The following is a 20,682-nucleotide window of genomic DNA, read 5'->3' as shown; positions in this document are numbered from 1 at the left end:
TTAACATGCTGATGTTTAGCAGGTCTAATGTTTACCATGTTCACCATCTTAGTTTAGTGTGTTAGCATGCTTACATTTGCTACAGTAATTAGCCCTAAACATATACAGCTGAGGCTGATTTAAAGGTAAATAGTTTTGCAGGTATTTAGTAATAAATCAAATTAACAATAAATTGATGATAGCGCTTGATTTAAAAAGTTAAGGGATCACCAAAGTTATTATAATTCATCCTGATGGGGACATGAATGTTTTTACCAAATTGCATGGCAATCCATCCAATAGTTGTTCCAATAATCTAGCATGAGGGAGTGAAGTATTATGATATGTAGTTTGAATGTTATAATGCATTTGAGAGCATGAAGATAGAAATCCAATGAAGCAAAACAGAGAGGGACATTGTTTACCTTGTTTCTCTCTGTTCCAGGCAGCAGGTGCAATTCATGTCCCCATCCAGAGTTTCACGCTGTACATTAAGGCATCAAAGAGCCTTCTTTAACAGTTGTTTCCATTTATGTTCTGCACAACTAGCCATGCTCCACTTCCTCTCCAAATGGCTGGCACTCTTGAATTCTCTGTTATACTTCAGATTGATGAAGCCATCTGTCATCTATTCAGGGTTGGGAGGCCGCACTATGTGTTATATAAACATATGTACTTACACTTACAGTCACTCATATGTTTCATGTAAAAATAATTGCATGCATCCTCACATGGCTGTATCCCACAGTTGGTCTGAAGGATAAAACACAAAAAATCACATTAAAACAGACATTGAGACAACATTTAAAGTAAATTATGATTGGCTAAATTTCTGTGTAATATCCACCTTTGAACCTTTTCATAGCCTTTACATTTTTTACCATTTATTTGATCAAAATGATGAAGCTCCGACCTCTGAACTGAGATACTAAAAGACTTTGAGGTCATAAAACTCCAAAACATTTGTTAATCTATGACCAGCACACACTATTGACACAAGTCAGATAACTGATGTCAGATGAAATACTTCTGATGACTTCTTGTGATGACTTCTTGTGACTATTATGCACACACAATACTCAAACAAAATTAGATGTTAGTACTATAACCAGGGGTTTTCCACAGAAAGGACATGAGAGGACAAAATTCCCCGTTAACTTGTGTTCACACTTCATCAGGTTCCTATACTTAATAGAAAGTAAAAAGTAAAATATTTCCTTCTGAAATGTAGTGGAGTAGAAGTACTTTAAAGTAGCATAAACTGTAACTACTCAAGTGCAAGTACCCCAAAATTGTAATTAACTACAGTGTTGTTGTACTTAGTTACATTCCACTACTGCCATAATTCCCATTTTGTGAGTTTCAACTAAAGTGGTAGTGTAACTAAGTACATTTACTCATGTACTGTAAGTTAAATTTGGACACTTATTCATTACATTTCAGAGGTATATATTGCACTTTTTTCCTCCACTATTTCTTTGACATGCTATAGTTACTAGTTACTTTTTACATAAGATATGATGCAATACTAAACTACTAATCTAGTAGTATATACTAGATTAGCCTATACAACGTATCTAAAATTGGCTCCACATTAACAAACTACAACATTAAAGTGCTCTTACATGTATTGTTAGTGATAAAAACTGAATACTGTAATATTCTATAACACAACACTTTGAAAGGAGCCATTCTGCATAATGAACACTTTTACTTATAGGCTTCTTTTCATTTTGCTGATAATAACACTTTTGTACTTTTACTACAGTAACATTTTTAATTCAGGACTTTTACTTGAAATGTAGTATTTGGTATTTCTACTTGTATTAGCCATTAAGTATCTGCGTAGCATTATACAAATGAGAGGTTCAGGGTGGTTTACGTGGTGCATTGAGGGGACGTAAGTATTTCTTAAATCCCGGCTGTGGCTCTGCAGTTCACCATCCACCATTACCACCATACAAGATGAGACCTCGTGCACTGCGCAGCACTCATTGGTTGGCGCGACAATATAAAGTTCCGCAGTGATTCCCTCATTGACTGCTGCTCTGCCTCACTCACTCACTCACTGACTGGCTGACTGACTGAGGAAGAAGAGCAGAAACACAGCCGGTTACAGAGAGGATTCACAAAACTTTATCGTTATTATCCCCACTCTTATTTCTTTGTGATAGTCTGCCCGTTTAATTCATCTGCACCATGAAGGAAAGAAGACTCACGCAGCCTTTTGTAGCGAGGTGTAAACTCGTGCTGGTCGGGGACGTCCAATGCGGTAAAACAGCGATGCTACAAGTCCTGGCCAAGGACTGTTATCCAGAGGTAACGTCACGAGATATATTTTACAATAACGTCAACAGTTCTTTTTCGGCTGCATCTTGATTGGAACTGAAAATATACCGATGCTTTTGGGATTCATTTCCTACCCCAAGGAAGAATAAATACTACCCAAATACTCCCATATGGACCAGAAGACTTGATTGGAAGAGTTTTCCTTGACTATATTAAGCTACTTTACCTATGCCAGTAGTACTTAATTTACATTTAAATAGTGATCTTATTTATTCTTAGAGGCCTATTATTCTTCTTCTTATTATTATTATTATTAATCACACCACTGTCACTTTACCTCTTAATTTTGTCTTTATTTGTTGCTCTTGTATAGTTTCTATTTTTGTAGCCTATACCTTTTATTATTTATTCTTTTATTTTTTTTTTTTACTCTATTTATTTGTACTTATTTCTGTCCTTGTAGGCTACTGCTGCATCAACTACATTTCCCCTCTCCTCTCTCCTTACCCTAGTTCTAAAAATCCCATGGTGCCATATAGTTTATGGTATTATTGGATTGGCATACATGTGTAGTAAAGGATATTTGATTATATGCTGTATTTTCATAGGTTTAGTTTAGTAATTTAGACAGGGCTACATAAAACCCTTTACATTGGGAGTGATAGGTGATATATGTTTGAGCACTGCTGGACCAATGAATTGATTTTAAAGCCATGGTAATCACCGCTAATTTTACCAAAATGATTGTTTTAGTCATTTCAAAATCACAATGCTTCACAAATGTAAATATCTGCTTGTCTTTTATTTTATATAATTATGTAATACGTTTTGCTGTTGCCTCATTAACTGAATCCCTGGTAACTTGAGATGGACATTTTGATTTGATTTGATTTATTTAATTGTAAGAGAGTGCCTTACACATGATAAAAGGACATCAAATACAATCGAGGATAAAAACACAATAAAGTCCAAGACTTATTTCCATTGTGGTCCTCAACATACATCAGGACAAGACAAGATACTCAATGACATAACATAAAAACATTTTTCTTAAATAAATAAAAATAGTAACTTGCCCTTTAATCTATTCCGCAACCCTCTCTAGTAACCAGACCTTGCTGCTCTTTTTAAAAGAGTTCAGGCTGGAAATAACTTTCCAGAACATTTGTTCTATTTTTTCTCTAAATGATGAATTTCTTTAAACATTTCCATGTACATTTGTGATAAATGCTCCCTAAACCTTTTCCTTTTTCCATTTCTAGACTTATGTCCCCACTGTGTTTGAAAACTACACCGCCTGTCTGGAGCTTGAAGACCAGCGTGTTGAACTCAGCCTTTGGGACACATCAGGTTAGGATTATGCTTGGGTTTTTATTATTACCACAGTTTAATAAATCTGTCAAAGAACAAGGATGTGATCACCTCTCCTCTCTATCTTTGACTCACTACCAATTTCAAATTCTCCCCAAGCTTTCATGTTTGTTGAGCAATGAGTTAAGCAGTCAGTATCAGTGCTGTATTCATGGGCTGATTTGTGGAACTTGTTTACCCTCCCAACAACACAGTCGGCCTGGAGTCGAGTAACGATGTAACGTTAATGAAGCTCCATCTCATTCGTTGTTTTACAAACAGTGTTGTTGCTATTTACCCAGACATCACTATCTTCCAGTCCTGTTTTGATTCGTTGGTGTGAATTCCATTAAGGGCTGTTTTACAGTCGCTGCAGCCGAGCTCGCGCACGGCAATGTGACGTCAAAATGAAGCCAGGATTTTGAGCGCGCGACCAGAGGGCGCGCACCACTCTATTTTTTTCAGCGATAAAGCAACAAAGTGACAAAGCGGAAACAGGAAGCATGGACGAGTTCGAGGACAACCGGATGCCAGGACTCTCAGAGTGACTGCAAGTCTCTCTTGTAAACTTACTGGGTTAAGATGAGTTCTTTTATGGCGAATGAAAGGCTTGATCCGATCAAAGTAGGTCATTGAATCAAATCAAAGCATTGACCTCAATGCTGCTGCCAGATCTGCCGTTGTTTACCTTTTTCTTCTTCTTCTAGTCTGTAGAAATAGCAAAGTCGGTAGCCTTTCCTCTTAGCAACACCTCTGTTCAGGAGAAGACTGCAACTAGTGTTGTGACCACCACGCGCTCCCATGACGTCACACTGGTGCTCGACAGGTCGGCTGCGGCGAGTATACCCCACGTTTAAAGACAGACACACTAAGCCGATAATCGGCCTTTTACTGTCTATGATAATCAGCCGTCGGACAGTCTGCCGAGGTCAGTGACTTGAGTCTGTTCGGTGTGTTCCGTGCCATTGTCCGTCCGAGTTGGCCTTCATTTTGGCCGATTTGACATGTATAATCGGCGGCCACTGCCGGCAGTCGGACTCAAATAACCCATCTGATTGGTAGAGTGCTAACCCTGTTGATCTGAAATGAAGACAGATTCAGCCACTGCTTGGCCCATTTCTTGCTTAAAATATTTTAAGAAACGTTTCGGTGAACTATTTTAGTACAATATGAGATCGTATTCGGAACAAGCCGCCATGACAGTCTGTCTTTGAATTTCAGGAGAAACCAGACCCACATGGCGCGTACGTCCAATCAGCTGCCGGTTTTAATTTTTAGGCGACAATAGAGAGCCGAAGTCACGCCCCTTCCAGTGGACCTCATGGGACCTTAACTTAGAAAAAATATGAACGGTAGTGAACGGCGAGAAGCAAATTATGTTTGAATTGAGCCATGGATTACAAATATGATGTTCGTCAATTTAAAAGATAATTTTTCAACCGAAGAAATTCTCAGTTAGCTGTAGGTTTGTCATATGAACACTTAGTTTTGTGTGAAACCGCTCTGTGAACTACATCTCCCGTCTCACACAATCTACCTCACCTAGTTTGATGCTCGGCTTGCTCGCTAGCTAGCTAGCTTAGCTCTGTTAAACAGTAACGTTATCTTAACTGCTGTGTTTTATCCTGTGAAGTGTTTTCAGCAGATAAGCAAAAGAACAAGCAAGATCCTCTGCTCATTTGAGTAACGTTACATCCCCGAAGTGTGTAGTCTTTCTAATTACGTATTTTCACAGTCTTATACTTCAACGGTTTAACAATAAACTGAGACCTTCTTCGGTTGAAAAATAATGTTTTAAATTGACAAACATCACATTTGTAATCCATGGCTCAATTCAAACGGGATCAAAAAATTATTATTATCTCTACATTGACTCTCGTTCATATTTTTTCCGAATTAAGGTCCCATGGACCAGAAGTTGAAGGGTGGGACTTCGGCTCTCTATCCTCCTGAGAACCGAGGAAAATTTTGTTTTTCCTAATCAGATTTTTTTGTGATTCCATACCTGTTTAAGGTTAAAAAAACATCTTACAATTTAAATTTTTTTATTTTTATTTATTTAAAGAATGTCCACTGTAGTGGACAACAGGATCATTTGAGTATGAAAAAAGACAAATTTGGTAGATGTGGAGTCATTATTTACATGAAGATAGTCCTGATGTCCACTATAATTGACATTCATAAAATGCCAATTTTTCAAAAGATACATAATGTAGTTTCTATCAGAACTCAATATATGATTCCTAACACCTTAATGAACAAGAAAATATATGATTATCATAAAATAAATAATAATATTTGACTCATCTCTTATCTTTCCATAAAATGTGCTTGTTCCTATGCTGTCCATTTTGGATTGAAAGAAAGAGGCGGTTCCCGGCCTCCCAGCCAATCAAATAACACATCACTGAAAAGCCCAGGATGTCCTCTGTACAGTACAGCAGGAATTAAGAGACTTGCACAAACGATTCCAAGGAGAGGAATGAAACTCAAATGTCCAATACAGTGGACATAAGTCAATGGGCTGGGTCTCAGGAGGTTATACAGATTAGTGCTGCCTGCTGTTATGTATTACGTCTCGTCACTTTGGTGTGTTCCGTGGCACTTTTTGACCAACTCGGGGAGACTGATCAGTCCAACTGCCTTTTCTGCCGAGGGTCGGTCGTCTGGTTCAGTGTGTCTGGCCTTAAGCGTTCTTTTCTTTCACTGGGATTCAGTGGGGCAATGAACGACACACCTGAGCAACAAGCCTGTCTAAGCAAGTTAGGACCAAAATCTACAGTTTTGCATGGAAATGCAAAAACAAAAATCACAATCAAAGACCAACAGAGGCCCCAGTTTGAGAAATACAACTGATCTATTACAAGAAATGTAAAATCTCTATGGCTACCAAGTTAGCTATACAGTATTTCAATCTCATCTGTAAGATTTTGAAAAAAAAAATTCTCCTGTTTTGTATCTTTTTAAACTGATTATCTTTAAGTTTTAGACTATTGGTCGATATGGAAAAAAGAATTTAAAATGACAATCTGTATTTTTCACAATTTCCCGGACATTTTATAGACAAAAAGTGTTGTGAATCAAGAAATTAATCTTTGCAGCCCTAATATATACAATTCAGAGAAGCATTGGTGGCCTACTGACATCATACAGTAATTACCTTAAACATATGGGGAAATTATGTAAATAGTATCAATAACAAATCGCCTCCAATATAGATTTATTTCATAATAGCATTGGCTGAGGCTGAGGCTCAGAGGAAGTTGAGCAGTGCCAGTTGGCCTGCAGAGGGGTTGTTTCACAGGGGAGAGGGGGATGCCTCGTCCATGCAGGGGGTGGAAGCGTGTGTGCGTGTGTGTGTGTGTGTGTGTGTGTGTGTGTGTGTGTGTGTCTGTGCGCACATGCGTGTGTTTTGTTTTACTATGTGTGCAACTGTGTGTTGCGTACAGCCACTGTGAACAGAAGGCACAAGCGAATGATACTAAGCAAAAAGATATGCATGACCTCCTCACTGCCTTATGGTGTTAGCCGCCTAAAAAAAGGTCTTATGTAACTGAAACCAGCACTGAACTAATGTAGGTTTGTGTGTTTTTCTCCCACGGAGTAAAAACTTTCTGGACAGTCACCCTTTCCAGAGGAAAACATTGTATAAGACCTATTTACTTTTTCAACACACACAAACACAGTTCCTGTCAATCTTTATGTATGTTTCTTTCCATTCTCTGTCTTTATTAACTATATTTATAACGATTAATTTGTTTTTTAAGAAAATATTGAAAAGTTAAGAAAAAAATCCAATCACAGTCTTCTAAAGCCAAAGTTGACATTCTTCACACGTCTTGTTTTGTCTGCCTAACAGTCCACACTCAACTATATTCAGTTAACAATCTACACATAGGATGAAGAAAAGCTGCAAATCCTGCTGAAACTAGAGAATGTTTGGCATTTCTGCAAAAAAATGACAATTTTTAAAAATAAAATGTCTTGTTATTTTAATTGGTTATTAAAATAGTCAATTAATGTCCTGCTGATCGATTAACTTAATAAATCGACAAATCGTTTCAGCTCTGATAACACCGCTTTAGGTGAATTACTTATATGATCTTTTACATACAAAACAGATGTGAGAAGACACATTTCTCCTACTTCTACAGTATGTGTACCACATGCTTTTCGATAATAAAAAGGCTCAGAAGCACATTTGTTCAGTTCACGTTGCATCTTTTATCAAGACACACTGTCTTATCCTGTCTTTTGAGTCCAAATCCTTCCATTCGCTTTCTTTCTTTGAGAGTAGAGAGGGCAGTTTCATTACATAAACTAATGTTTGCTCAACTGAAAGGGTGTATGTGTTGGGTTTGTGTGTTTGTGTGTCCAGGCAGGGGGCTGCTAATATGTGGGAGTGGAAGTTGTGTCCTCTTTAGATCTCTCTGCCTCCTCTTTCTCAAGCCTTACTGTACATCACCCTGAATAGTTATCTGACGAGCGCTTTGATTCCCTCTAAAATAAAATTTTATTGATAGATTGTAGTTGTATAAGTTGTCCTACTTTGCACATTTAAGTCAAACATTCTGTCAGACTGAGTTAACCAGAAGGGCCTTTTGAATGGCAGTACTCTTTGTTGATGCAGTATTGTTGTAAAAACATTTTCATTAAGGTAAGAATTCATTAAGACAACATTATTGTTAGTTGCTTATTCGTAAATTCTATTCCTGATATAATTATATCCTCTTTTATTTTCAAGGAAAGCTTCTGGTGCACATTTGGCCCCTGAGGACAGGAGTAGAAAATTAAATCTTAGTGTTGGTGTGGGGAGTGATTAGGTGGCAGAGGAATGACAATAGAGAGCGGACATCCTGTCGGTCTGTTTTTAGCACAGAAGCCTTCCTGAGAGTTAAAGGAAAGGTTTCTACATATAGCTGTGCTGTTTATAGAAATGTGGGGAAAATATTTTTCCTTCACACTGTAATTCACATTCTCATAACTAAGATGTTGTATTTATGTGTCAACAATCAGAGTAGACTGTCTAAGTGAGTTGATGAATAGTGTTTGATGTCATTTTGAGGATTAGTTTATTAGTGGCTCAGTAGAGATTTGTTGGAAAAGTAAAGTTTTTAGATTTTAAATGAAGAATTAAAATGCTCAGCAGCACAAAATCTTGCAACTATTTGCAATAGTGGCTCTCAGAATACGGTGTAAAGTTTGGGAGTGATTGGCCTCTGGGCAGCACTGCTGTTCCGATTCAAATGTTTGACTTTTGAAACAAGTCTTGCTGCAACTTTCCAGTAGCAGTATCTGGCAGCAATCACACACAAATTCTGAAGAAAATGCCCATTTTAGTTCTACTTAGTGTTTGTTAGTAACAGCATTATGTTGTGAATTAGAAATTAATGAGAAATAGTTTGACATTTTCGGTAAAATAAGTTTTGTATTATAAATAAATAAATTTGCTTTCTGGCCGTAAAACAGAAAATTGTCATTGGGGGTTATCTAACCATTGGACAGAGCCATGCTAGTTACCTTTGTGCTAAGATAAGCTAACCGGTCATAGCTTCATATTTAACTCTCCACTAGAAAGCAATGTGTTTCCCATAATGTTAAAACTTTTCCTTGAAGAATACTTTTAATTTTGCTCAGACATAGTGTTTGCATTTTTGGCTTTTTATCAGATACTGAACCTGTAAGCCAGACAGAAAAGCTTGGAAAGTTTATCCTACAGTATGATGATAATTTTCTTTCACAGGAAATCAGTTTTTTTTTCTTCTTCACTCAAACAAAAGTTGGGTAAATAAAGTTTGATATTGACTAATAATGGAAAGACGTGATTGGTGCAGAGTTGCACTGACTATAACTCAGTGAGTTAGTTTACTTCACTGGAAGAATTCCTGTAAGTGTAAAGGTGTCAAGCTTAGTGACATTATTTGCTCTTTTATCAGTTTGGCTGGGGTGTTTGTGACTGTTTGTGTTTGTACTGTGTGAAAGTGAGGAGGATGGTTGTGATAGAACATTATAAAAGTGTCAGTGTCAAAACCACCTTCCTAAATCACATCAATAAAATTGTATATTGTTGCAGAAGACCTAAGTGTGTATTCCTAAGTGTGACTTTGTCTCTCCAGGTTCTCCATACTACGACAACGTAAGACCCCTCTGCTACAGCGACTCAGATGCAGTGCTCTTATGCTTTGACATCAGCCGACCAGACACAGTAGACAGTGTGCTGAAGAAGGTATTGATATTATTACCTGCTGCAATGTGAACTAGGTGTGGGGATATATATAATAATAATAATAATATATAATATTGCGATACAGCATAGTATTGCAATATTTTAGGTGGCAATACTGTATTGATATACGGACGCCAAGTATCCATCCATTATTATATATGTGTTGGTCAGTTTGTCTGCTTGATTATTACATTTTGCAGCAATAAAAATGAAGTGAGATAAACAAACAGAGAAATGTATCTTTTTAGATAGATACAGTAAATAGTTTCCTTTTGGGGACATGATTTAAACTCAGAAAAATTTGAAGTTGGGGAAAAAAGGTAATAAATTACAATATATTGCAGAATATTGCAATATGTTTAAAATCTCAATTATATCGTATCGTGACAAAAGTATTGGGATGATATCGTATTGTGAGACCTCTGTTGAGTCCCACCCCTAGTGTGAACATGACAGCCTGACCTCACCACAACTTAATTTTACTCGTTGTTTGCAGGTGGTACCCCCTCCTTGATCAATAATCTGCCCTCCCCCATTTTCACTCTTTACATGTTGTATTGTTTACTAATTGCACTTTCAAGTGACAATCTCTTGATACCTGTTCCTCTTCTCCTTGCAGTGGAAAGCAGAGATCCAGGACTTCTGTCCCAGCACACGGATCCTACTAATAGGCTGCAAGACAGACCTGCGCACAGACGTATGCACGCGCATGGAGCTGTCCAATCAGAAACAGACTCCCATCTCCCATGAACAGGTTTGCCGTGACTACTTTTTCTTCCTCAGTGCATCTATTTAGGTTTCTGTCTCCCGTCCACACTGGGTAGTCGTAGAAATCCCTCTTTGTTTTAATCTCCCTGAGCTCAACGTATATTTTTCCTTCACATTGTAGGGTTCGTCCCTGGCCAAGCAGCTTGGAGCAGAGGCTTACCTGGAGTGCTCAGCCTTCACATCCGAGAAGAGCATCCACAGTGTTTTCCGTACCGCGGCTCTGGCCTGCATGAACAAACTCCAGCCTGCCAATAAACCCAGTCCCGTCCGCCGCCTCTCCAAGAGACTCCTACACCTGCCCAGCAAGACAGAGCTGCTCTCCTCCACCTTCAGCAAGGAGAAGTCCAAAAGCTGCTCCATCATGTGAATACTGTGGGAGCATGCAGGGGGGAAAAGAAAGCAAGGACAAGTAGGTGATTCAGCAGGGGGCCTAAGGGTGTGCAAGGGAAAGAAAGGAAATGATTTCTACAATGCATCTCTGTCCATCCTCCTCGTCAGCCACTGAAAAAAATTAGACTTTGCTACACTATCTATATTCAGCTCTGACACTGGACTTTTTATCACCAGCACAATATTGCAGAGACAGAGTGAAAAAAGTGTTTGATGTTGAAAATATTACAGCTGTACAAATAGAGCATAACAGGCATTTTAAGACCTGCTTGATTCCTTACATAAAGGTTGCTGTGAGAGCTTAAATAAGGTCAGTGACTCCTCTTTCCCAAGTGGTTGTAAACACTGCATTTGACTGCATTACCCTGATGAAATTCATTTGAAATTTTGATAGCGCTGCCCTTTCCCATCCATCTCTTTATCCAAATGTCTCTTTAAGGTCACGATATGGACTGAGGTGACGAGATGAAATGTAAAATCTGACAGTTACAGGAAGCGGTACCTACAGAAATGCGGCTCGGGGAATTTCAAACAGCAGTTCCTCGTATAAATGATTCCCCCAATGACCCCTCACATTTGGAAATAAAAGCTGACAGTGGGGGGAAAGGGGAGAAGAAGGAGCAATTTGGCAAAGAAGAGTGTTCATTTGCAAAGGCAGTCAGAGGATGAACTGAGCGCACGTCTGAAGGAGCCAGTGTGACTCAGCACTCACATGAGCTATAAAACAGTCTAGGTGGACTTGCTGTGACATAGCAAACACAAAATCCTAGGCCATGTAAAGACCGTCGGAGCATGTTTTTGTCAGATCCCCTTTTATTACCCATCACCACAGCAGTATTAATTGTTCCGTTATTTATCACAAGGCTTGATTTTAGAGATGTTACATTAATGATGCATCTTCTCGCTGTCCACTGATACTTTAAGAGCTGCTTTAATGGATATCAGCTTTTTTGTTCCAAAAAAAACTCATTTTCTTTTCTTTTTTTTAAAGATAAAACATAAAAGATTTCTTTTCACACAAGCCAAACTGTTTTGTACCAAAGGGAGTCTTAGAAATCTGTTTTTTTTTTTTTTTTTTTAAGATGCACCTGCTGCCATTTCCAGCCTGGATAGTTGCATTAACACTAAATTTCCCTGAGATGATAGGTGGGAAGGTTGATTTTAATCACAAATAAAAACAGGCTGGTCCTGTCTGAAGAAAGAATTTTCTTTCGTTTTTCTCTAAAAACATATTTTCATTTTATTTTTCAACTTCCCTGAAAAGTATTCTTGACATTTTCCATTTATTAAATAGTTTTTTTTGTCTGGATGTTTCTAATTGCTTGTGGCTGTCTTTCTTTGTTTTTGTGGCAGTTGATGTTGTTCTTGTATTTACTTGAGTCTTCTAGCATTAGCTGCTGTTGACAGCTCAGCTAATGGAGGACTTGATGATTTGTAGGTCTGCACCGAGAAGCCCAGAGTTCTCTGGATGTACGGAAGACTGGAATTTTACGTGTTGCCTAGCAACAGTGTGAGCAGGGGCAGGCGTGAGCGGGGTTCACAGAGAGAGAGAGGCAGAGATGGTTCTCTGAGAGGGCGCCTCACCTTTTATTTGTAGCATTAGACAGAAGCCACTGCGAAGGGGGCGGCTGGACATTTCAGGGAGCGACGGACTGCTCATGATCTCCACATGGCGTCTAAAACATGTCTCTGTAGCTCTGCTTCAGTCGTTATTTCAAACAAGCTCCATGTAGTTCTATATACAGCCGTCGTTTAACTATTTCTCTTTTGCTCGTTTTTTGACGGACAGACTTTCATTTGTTGTACATATCCTTTCTAATAAATCTGTTTATTAGAAATCCCTAAAAAGAATGTTACTGAAGCAAAACAAAATGTTTGTGTCAAGTTGCCTATTATTATGGCTTTAAATTATTGACTGAATTCTGTATTTGTTATTGTCATATGCTCCTTTCTTTAAATCTTTATTCAAATAAATATGTCTGATGTTCATTTACAAGTCAGTGTTTATTTCTTATTTATTAAATCCATTATAAATAGACCTTTGAACCTTTGGTGGATGTACTGATCCCTAATTATATAGGAATACACATTATTGGGGAAATACCACAAGAACTGAAAAAGAAACGGTATAAAAATGTATAGCAGCACTATATATTGCGCACTTTCAAACAAGATAAACATTTGGGAGGACCGTTTTGTGTGTACCCTTTATGTCCATTTAAATTATTTCTGTATTGCTCTATTCAACAAACAGCACTTTTCATGTAGATGAGTTCAAGGAGCTGTATTAAATTAGAACAAGACATTATTTGGGTAATTTAATCAAATTCAAGGCTCCACTAGAGAAAGAAAGACGGATAGCTTCCCAGCACATTGTCTATTTTGTCTTGTGATTGATATTGATAAGGGCATAGTTCACCTCACACTAATAAATCCATGATAAAGATAACACATTATTCTACTGTATGTCTTAATGAAAGGCCAACTGATACAGACTACATTTCCAGTGTTTATTACCTGTAGTTCTACAAAATTACACAAATGGCTCTAGTTTTAGCTTAGTTTTAAAAATTAAGTGCAGTCAGGTTTGTATTCATTTATAATTCTGGACATCAAACCAACTTTTTTGTTCAGTCCCTAAGGACCGTGTAGCCTACAATTAGATGATGACGGCAGCTACACAGTATGGTGTCAACACAAGCCTGCGGATTTTATACCACTGAAGCATGAACACAGCCTTAAGCGACCAACCCTTCCCCCAACACACATACACACACCCACATGTCCAATGCTACATGCATACATCATGTTACATACATGATTAGTTTTGAAAACTTGCCACTTTATATTGTTTTGTTTGGAAAAAATGGGACTTCTTGTTGGATTACCACATTGTCCTACTTGAGCAGCCCAGGATTGGCTTGCACCAACTATTTGTAAATCCTTCACAAAGTTTGTTTAAGGTCCTTCCTAATAAATTCCTTATGCCATCCTTATGCCAAAAATATAGGTATAATTTGCTTTATATATCTACTTGAGTTAGTATTTTTTAGTATACAGTGAGAGGGAAATCCGATTAAGCTAACGTTATTTCGTTTTTTCTTAAATGTCATTTAAAGTCTTCCCAGTCTATATCATTATTAAACAGCATCTTGATCTTGATTGAAGTGTCAGGTAAGTGTCGACCATATTCTACCTTTTATTCATCAATCTAAACTGGTTAATGTAACATTAGCCTAGCAGCAAGCTAACGTTAGTTCTATTGGTATCTCACCCTAAAGTAACAGTGTGATTCTGAGTCGTTTGAAGTATATTGTGTTTTTTGGGAAATTTAAGTATTCCGAGTTTATATAATTATTAAACAGTATTTTGATCAAGTGTCAGGAAGTGTCGATACCTACCGCTAGTATTCGTCAATCTAAACAGGTTAATGTAACGTTAGTTTTATCAGTTAGCTATTTGAGTTAGCTAACAGTAAGTAACAGTTGTTACTTGTTAACCATTGTGTTACACCTTCAGAGCTTGAGAAATTCCTTAGCTAGATGTAGTGTGTATTACCTAGAATCACAAGTTATACCTCCAAAAAATATTCTTTAGGAGGGCAAATTATATATAAAACTACATTTTTTATATAACTTATATTAACTGCCAATCTGTATGTATGACTTTATTTGTATAAAGACATGGAAAATTGGTGATTTAGATTGAAAAAATGTATGTTTTATAGTGAGAGGGAAATCTGATGCTTAGGTTATTTGTTATAGTCATTTAGGATAGTTTGTGTGTTGCAACCCATAATTTAGTAATATGAAACTCCACATATTAAATACTTGAGTGATGACGAGGCTAATTTGAACCATAGACTGAAAAAAATAAGATTTGAACAAAGACTACCAACAAAGGTATCAGAACTTTCCTTTTTTCTTCACTGCTACTGCTGTTTTTGCCATTTCCTTTTCTCTTGCTTTTTTTGTAACCAGCCATCCTCCCTGACCTGTCTTTCCCTTGACTGATATTGGCTCTTATCAGGATCTCAGTGGCTGTGTCCTGCTGTCACTCTGCCCACTCCTGATAAGACATGGATGAAGTAGCTGAATGTTTGCCATTCCTGAACTATCACACACAGGATATGGCAGGGACTCATGACCTCCTTATCCATTACCGTTATACAATAGAAGACAAGGAAATTGTGAGAATAAACTCTGCATCACTAGTCTCAGATACATTTTGTCTTGTCTGCTACAACATTGATTTTCTGAAGCTGGAAATGGACTAGTGGTTTGATCGTCTTTTGGATAAACACGGCTGCCACCCTGTCTGTCTACAACGCTCCTCGTTCTTATCTTTTTCTACAGTTTCTGCCTGTCTCTCTCACACAGATACATACACTCAGTTATCAAAAATGTAAAAATCAGTTTAAACTTTGACAAAGGTGTATTAAAGTGCTCATATTATGCTTTTTTAGGTATAGAAGTGTGATGCCTCACTCTGTAGCTAAAACAGAGAGCTCAACAAACAGGGTGAAAAGACTAGCTGCAGCAATGTGCAGTACAATAAAAATATGGTGTTTTTTGAAAATTAAACCATGTAAACCTATTCTGGTACAACCTCTAAATACAATTATGAACTTGAAAATGAGCATAATATGAGCACTTTAAGCCTGTCATCCAAGGCATGATTATACTGTACGACCATAGTGTGCACTGCCTTTGACAAAGACTGCACCTTTTTGGATTACTCTTTTTGTGCTGGTTCTGCTGCAGACTGTGTTTAAAGAGATAGTTCAACTACTTTTTTTTTAAATATACAACTCCCATTGCTATATTGTTATTATACAGCTACAGCCAACAACCATTTAGCTTAACTTAGCCAAGCTCTCCCTGTTTCCAGTCTTTATGCTAAGCTAGGCTAAATGGCAGCTGGCTGTAGCTTTACTTACCGTTACTTTTGTATTGATCTTCTTATCCAACTCTCTGCAACAAACCGATTAGGTGTAGTTCCCAAAATGTTAAACTATTCCCTCAAAGTTGTTCTTTGGCATATGGCATACAATACCATGGCTATCCAGTTATAGGAATCGTTTAACAGTTTGGGAATTACACTTATTTGCTTTCTTGCTGAGAGTGAGATTGGAAGATTGATACGGATTTCGCTATGATTTTGTAATTAGATGTTACATGATTGTGTTATTGTTTGTATATACTTTATAATTTTTTTTTCTTTTAACTTGAGTGTGTATATGAAAACATTTAATCACAGAAAAACAATGGGAGGCTGCACTGCTGATTTTGTTGATAAAATTACCTCCATATCCAGGAGAATTTCTAAAAGTCTGTCGATGCTTGAAAATAGATTTGTATAGGCCAACAAAGACACATGTATGACACTGACACATTTGATGTAAAATAATGAACAGGTCAGCAGCAAGTGATCTATGCAGTCTTGACATTTGTCCCTTCCTTCCTAGATGGATAGGTGCCTGCAGCCAAGACGGTGAGACCGTTGAGGATCAGGATCAGGAAACAGAGGGAGGATGATTTAGGGAAGAGTGCTGCCATCTATAACCCTCTCAGGGAGTCAGAGAAAATGGTTGCAGTGTAGCGTGGCTCATTACCACATAAGCACATCATCTATCAGACATGGCAGCTCAGACACACATAAAAAAACACACACATGATGCAAGCTCAAACACATTCGCACAATCAACCTATCAGACATCTCCAGCACCACAGCGGCAGAAAAGGAAGCAAAGCTATGCTGCCTGGTTACTGATGAGCTATCTGCAGACTGACATATAGGTTACATTCCCTTATATGCCCGAGCACACCGAACACCCCCCCAAAGGCACTATAACAGTGAGCTTTGCCACAGCTGCTCTGACAGTGTCATAACTCCTGTCTCTGGATGGAAAATGGGGTTGTATGTCAAAGGCTCAGCTGGGTGAGGAGTGACATTCTCCAGTGTCCCATTAGGGCATTGGCCTCTCTGTGGTTCTGTCCAGCAGACGTGGCCACTATGATGTCTTCCCACATATTGTTTTTGTAAAATTGTTCCCTTCTGTGTGCATAATCAATGTACTGTAAAGCAATTGTTTGACATTTTGGGAAATACTGTCCATGTTTTTGCTTTCTTGCTGAGAGTAAGATGTGAAGATTGATACCACTCTCACATTTACGGTTTATATAAGGCTACGACCAGCAGCTGATTAGCTTAGCAAAAAATTGTAAAGGAGTGGCACAGCTAGAATGGCTCTGTCCAGAGGTAAACTACCAGCACCTCTAAAGCTCACAAACTAACACATTATATCTTCAATTATGTATTTTAATCCCATTCGAAAAACAAAGTGTAAAAGATAAGTTGTGGTACAGGGGATTATGTGCCTGACTATTTCTTCGGTCATGAGCTAGTGTGTTGATTAGTGAGCTTACAGATAGGATTTCTTTTCCTTTGGACAGAGCAGGCTACCTGCTTCCCTCTAGTCTCAAGTCTTTATTCTTAGCCAAGCTAACTATTTGCTGGACAGATACAAGATTGTGCTGCTCATCTAACTCTAGGTAAGAAAACAAATAAGCATATTTCCAAAAATGTAGAACTATTCCTTTAAACATCCTAATTAGCTTTTCAAATGTGTCATGTCTCTCAAGGCCAGACTATAGCAGCCAGAACTGGCACCAAAATAACAAAAATCAAAGCTGAATTTCTCTGATTGTACCAGATTTATTGAAGTAAAGTTCCTTTCAATCAATCTGTCCATCTCTGTCTTATTGCTCAGTCCAAAGCTGTTGTAATATGACAGCAGCTCTCAGCCTGTGTATGTCTGTGCTTTGGGCGACTCAATGAGGCACACAGACATCACCAGACAGCAGACGCCACAGCCTTTCTATAGCCCTGAACCCTGAGGACTGACTCATTAATATTAACCATGTTAAGCTGTATTAACATTTGCATACAGTGCATAGTGCCCTGAAAACCAAATCAAATATTCAATAGATATGATGCTTCATCTGTGATTAAAAAATAAATGCTGTAATGCCGTAAATACATTCAACCAAGTTCCTTTGTCTCGTTTGGGTGTTAGTACTACAATTGTGCCTGTTCGTGTGTTTTTCTGTGGGTACTGTATTTGCAGCTAAGGGCATCCATGCGTGACGATGTACATGTGAATTGGTGTATGAATGTGTGTCAGTGTGTGCTGTGTATACTAAGCAGTTTATCTTATCCGCTCTGCATATTTTCTCGTTCCCCAAGTGCAGCAAGGTGAGCCAGGTTCAACATACACCGGCGCTCAGCTCAGGTCTGCTGGAATGATAAGACCCCTTGTGTCCCTGCTAGAGGTAAATGGGCTCCCCTGGTATAACTATCTCACCCCCCTCCCCTCATCCGGCATATTATGACACCCCCAGAAACCCCTATTTACCCACACTGCTCACCTTTACCAGATCTAACCCCCCTCTTCATGCCTACATGCCCCGTGTGGCACACCCTGAGGGCATGTCAAGAGTCAGTGCTCTTCTAGCGGTTTAATTAGACAATCACGGCTGGCATTGGGGAATATGGGGGGAAGGGAGCAAAGGCTGGGGCACATGAGGTGCTTGGGTTGGGGGTCGACTGTAGATAGGAGTTGGAGGGAGAGAGTTACAGTCAGACATGCAATGTGCACATCTGGATAATAGCTAATCACACTCATATCTTTGCCATCCAATCATGAGACCCCAGCAAGTCTGTCTGGCATAAAAACTGCAAATATCCACATGATAAACCCAACGCAGTCCAGCTTCCTGACCTGAAGAATCATTAACTGGCTGTGAAACAAACAAAACATGTAGAGCCATGGTAAAGAAATGCATTCAAAGGGGGGGGTAAAATTTGACTCTTTTTGCCTGTTTACAGAAATTATGTTATTTCTCCCCTTAGAATACATTTTCCTTTGCTTTTAATCCTAAATGTTCTCCACACGCACATTAATGACACATCAATTTGAAGATAAATAACAAAGTCATCATAAATCTTCAATTAATTGTGCCTGCATGGGTTTATCTCATGTCCTGTCTCTCCTCATCTTCCTGCTTTTTGTCACTGTACCTCTGCTTAAATTAGAAACAGCAACAATAAAGCAAAAGGTAAATGAGAGTAATGGTAATTAGCAGATTTTGAGATTCAACTGGTGTACTAAATCTTCAGTCTATGCATAACTAGCTAGGGCTAAGTGTTGTTGAAGTATAACACAACCTCCTAATGGCAAACATATAGTCATGGCAAGAGTGAAGCACAAAAGTATGTTTGTGTGTGAGTGACTTATGTCAGCACTTGGCAGAGACACAAAATGTCATGGGCACTAAGTAGAAATAACACTGCCTTGATATTTCCGGTGCATTTACCTAAAACTGCTGGCAAAATAATATAAATCAACACTTTCTTGATTCATTCTTTAGTTGTGATGAATGAATAATAATAAATCTATAAGAATATGGTAATGAATTCACTTTTTACACTATATTAATGAACAATGTGTCTGTATTTTGTTTACTGTTTACTGCTACCTCTGTACAAATGTTATACATTACTAAAATAAAAATAAAAATTTGCCGTTGCAACACAGATGTCTTCTTACTTCTTAAGGTGTATAACAGTGACTAACTTTTCGATGTAAGGTTACATCTAAACTATTAAGTAGTATTAAGTCTTAAGTGAGAAGACATCTGTGTTGCACTGGCAAATTCTTTGTTATTTTATACTGTTGTGTCCTGCCTTGGTTGCACCGGATTGTTGTGGTCTGCAGAAGCACAGAGAACTCTCCTTTTTACCGTTATACATTACTAGTTCTGTATGAGAGAGTTAGCACCATATACTTACATGACATACATGCACACATAAGTGAAGAGTCAAAGAGCAGCATTATTAGCACAATGTAATTGCACTGACTTAACGTCTGTTCAAGATGGAGCTTTCAATTCCAATATAATGCTGGATATAATATTAATGCATCATATTTTAATTGTGATATTTTGTGAGTAAAATCTGAATATGCACTGTAACAGTAACAAAATGTGTCAGGTAAATGTAGTAGTACTATGTTTTCCTCAGAGGTACAAGTAAGAAAGTATCTGTATACAGTTGGGTTGGTGCTTTGGGGGCCTTCTGTAAGTTATTTTGGGGTACAATGGTTTTGCAGAAAGCTGCAAGCAGTATCAGAGGCCAAGCAATCAGCCCATTCTGACAGGCACAGTTTGAACGGGCACTGTACTGATATATTATGAAAACATAAAAAAACATGACTAATCAGCGACGAAGTGTCATGATGGCCTCATCCTCTCATCTACATCTGATTCTGCTTCTCATTGCACTGAGTTCTCCCATCTACTCATCAATTGACTAATTACCTGCCTGCACTCCTGCTCCTTGTTACCAAATTAATGCGAGTATATATCGAGCCCATACTCCTTGCAGTTTGCCTACAGTTCTGTTCTGCCTGCCTTTGCTTATAGGATGTTTTCACAAAAGACATTTTCACAGCGTCACAGTAGGAAAAGCAGCAGATCTAAATAATAAAAAGAGATAATGGCTGAATTCCATTTAGCTGCTTCTGTTTCAGGGTCCTGGGATTATGCATGCTGGCTCACTGTCACACTGTCAGGGCTTACTGGGACACTTGAATAGAGCGAAGGCATTGTTAATGTTAT

At 38.2% G+C, this 20,682-nt stretch overlaps 1 protein-coding gene across 1 annotated transcript; it reads left to right on the top strand.

Moving 5' to 3' along the window:
- The first annotated feature begins 1,939 nt into the window (after positions 1 to 1,939).
- On the top strand, positions 1,940 to 12,944 carry LOC114558794 (rho-related GTP-binding protein Rho6). Its single transcript, XM_028583027.1, has 5 exons — positions 1,940 to 2,298; positions 3,531 to 3,618; positions 9,735 to 9,844; positions 10,464 to 10,598; positions 10,734 to 12,944. Exons 1-5 carry the CDS (start codon positions 2,179 to 2,181, stop codon positions 10,977 to 10,979), a joined length of 699 nt encoding a protein of 232 aa, XP_028438828.1. The 5' UTR covers positions 1,940 to 2,178; the 3' UTR covers positions 10,980 to 12,944.
- Positions 12,945 to 20,682: the final 7,738 nt, after the last annotated feature.

Source organism: Perca flavescens, chromosome 7, assembly GCF_004354835.1.
Source record: "Perca flavescens isolate YP-PL-M2 chromosome 7, PFLA_1.0, whole genome shotgun sequence".
NCBI classification, from domain to species: Eukaryota; Metazoa; Chordata; class Actinopteri; order Perciformes; family Percidae; genus Perca; species Perca flavescens.
Note: the sequence above shows the minus strand (reverse complement) of the source record. Positions and strands in the feature narration are given on the sequence as shown.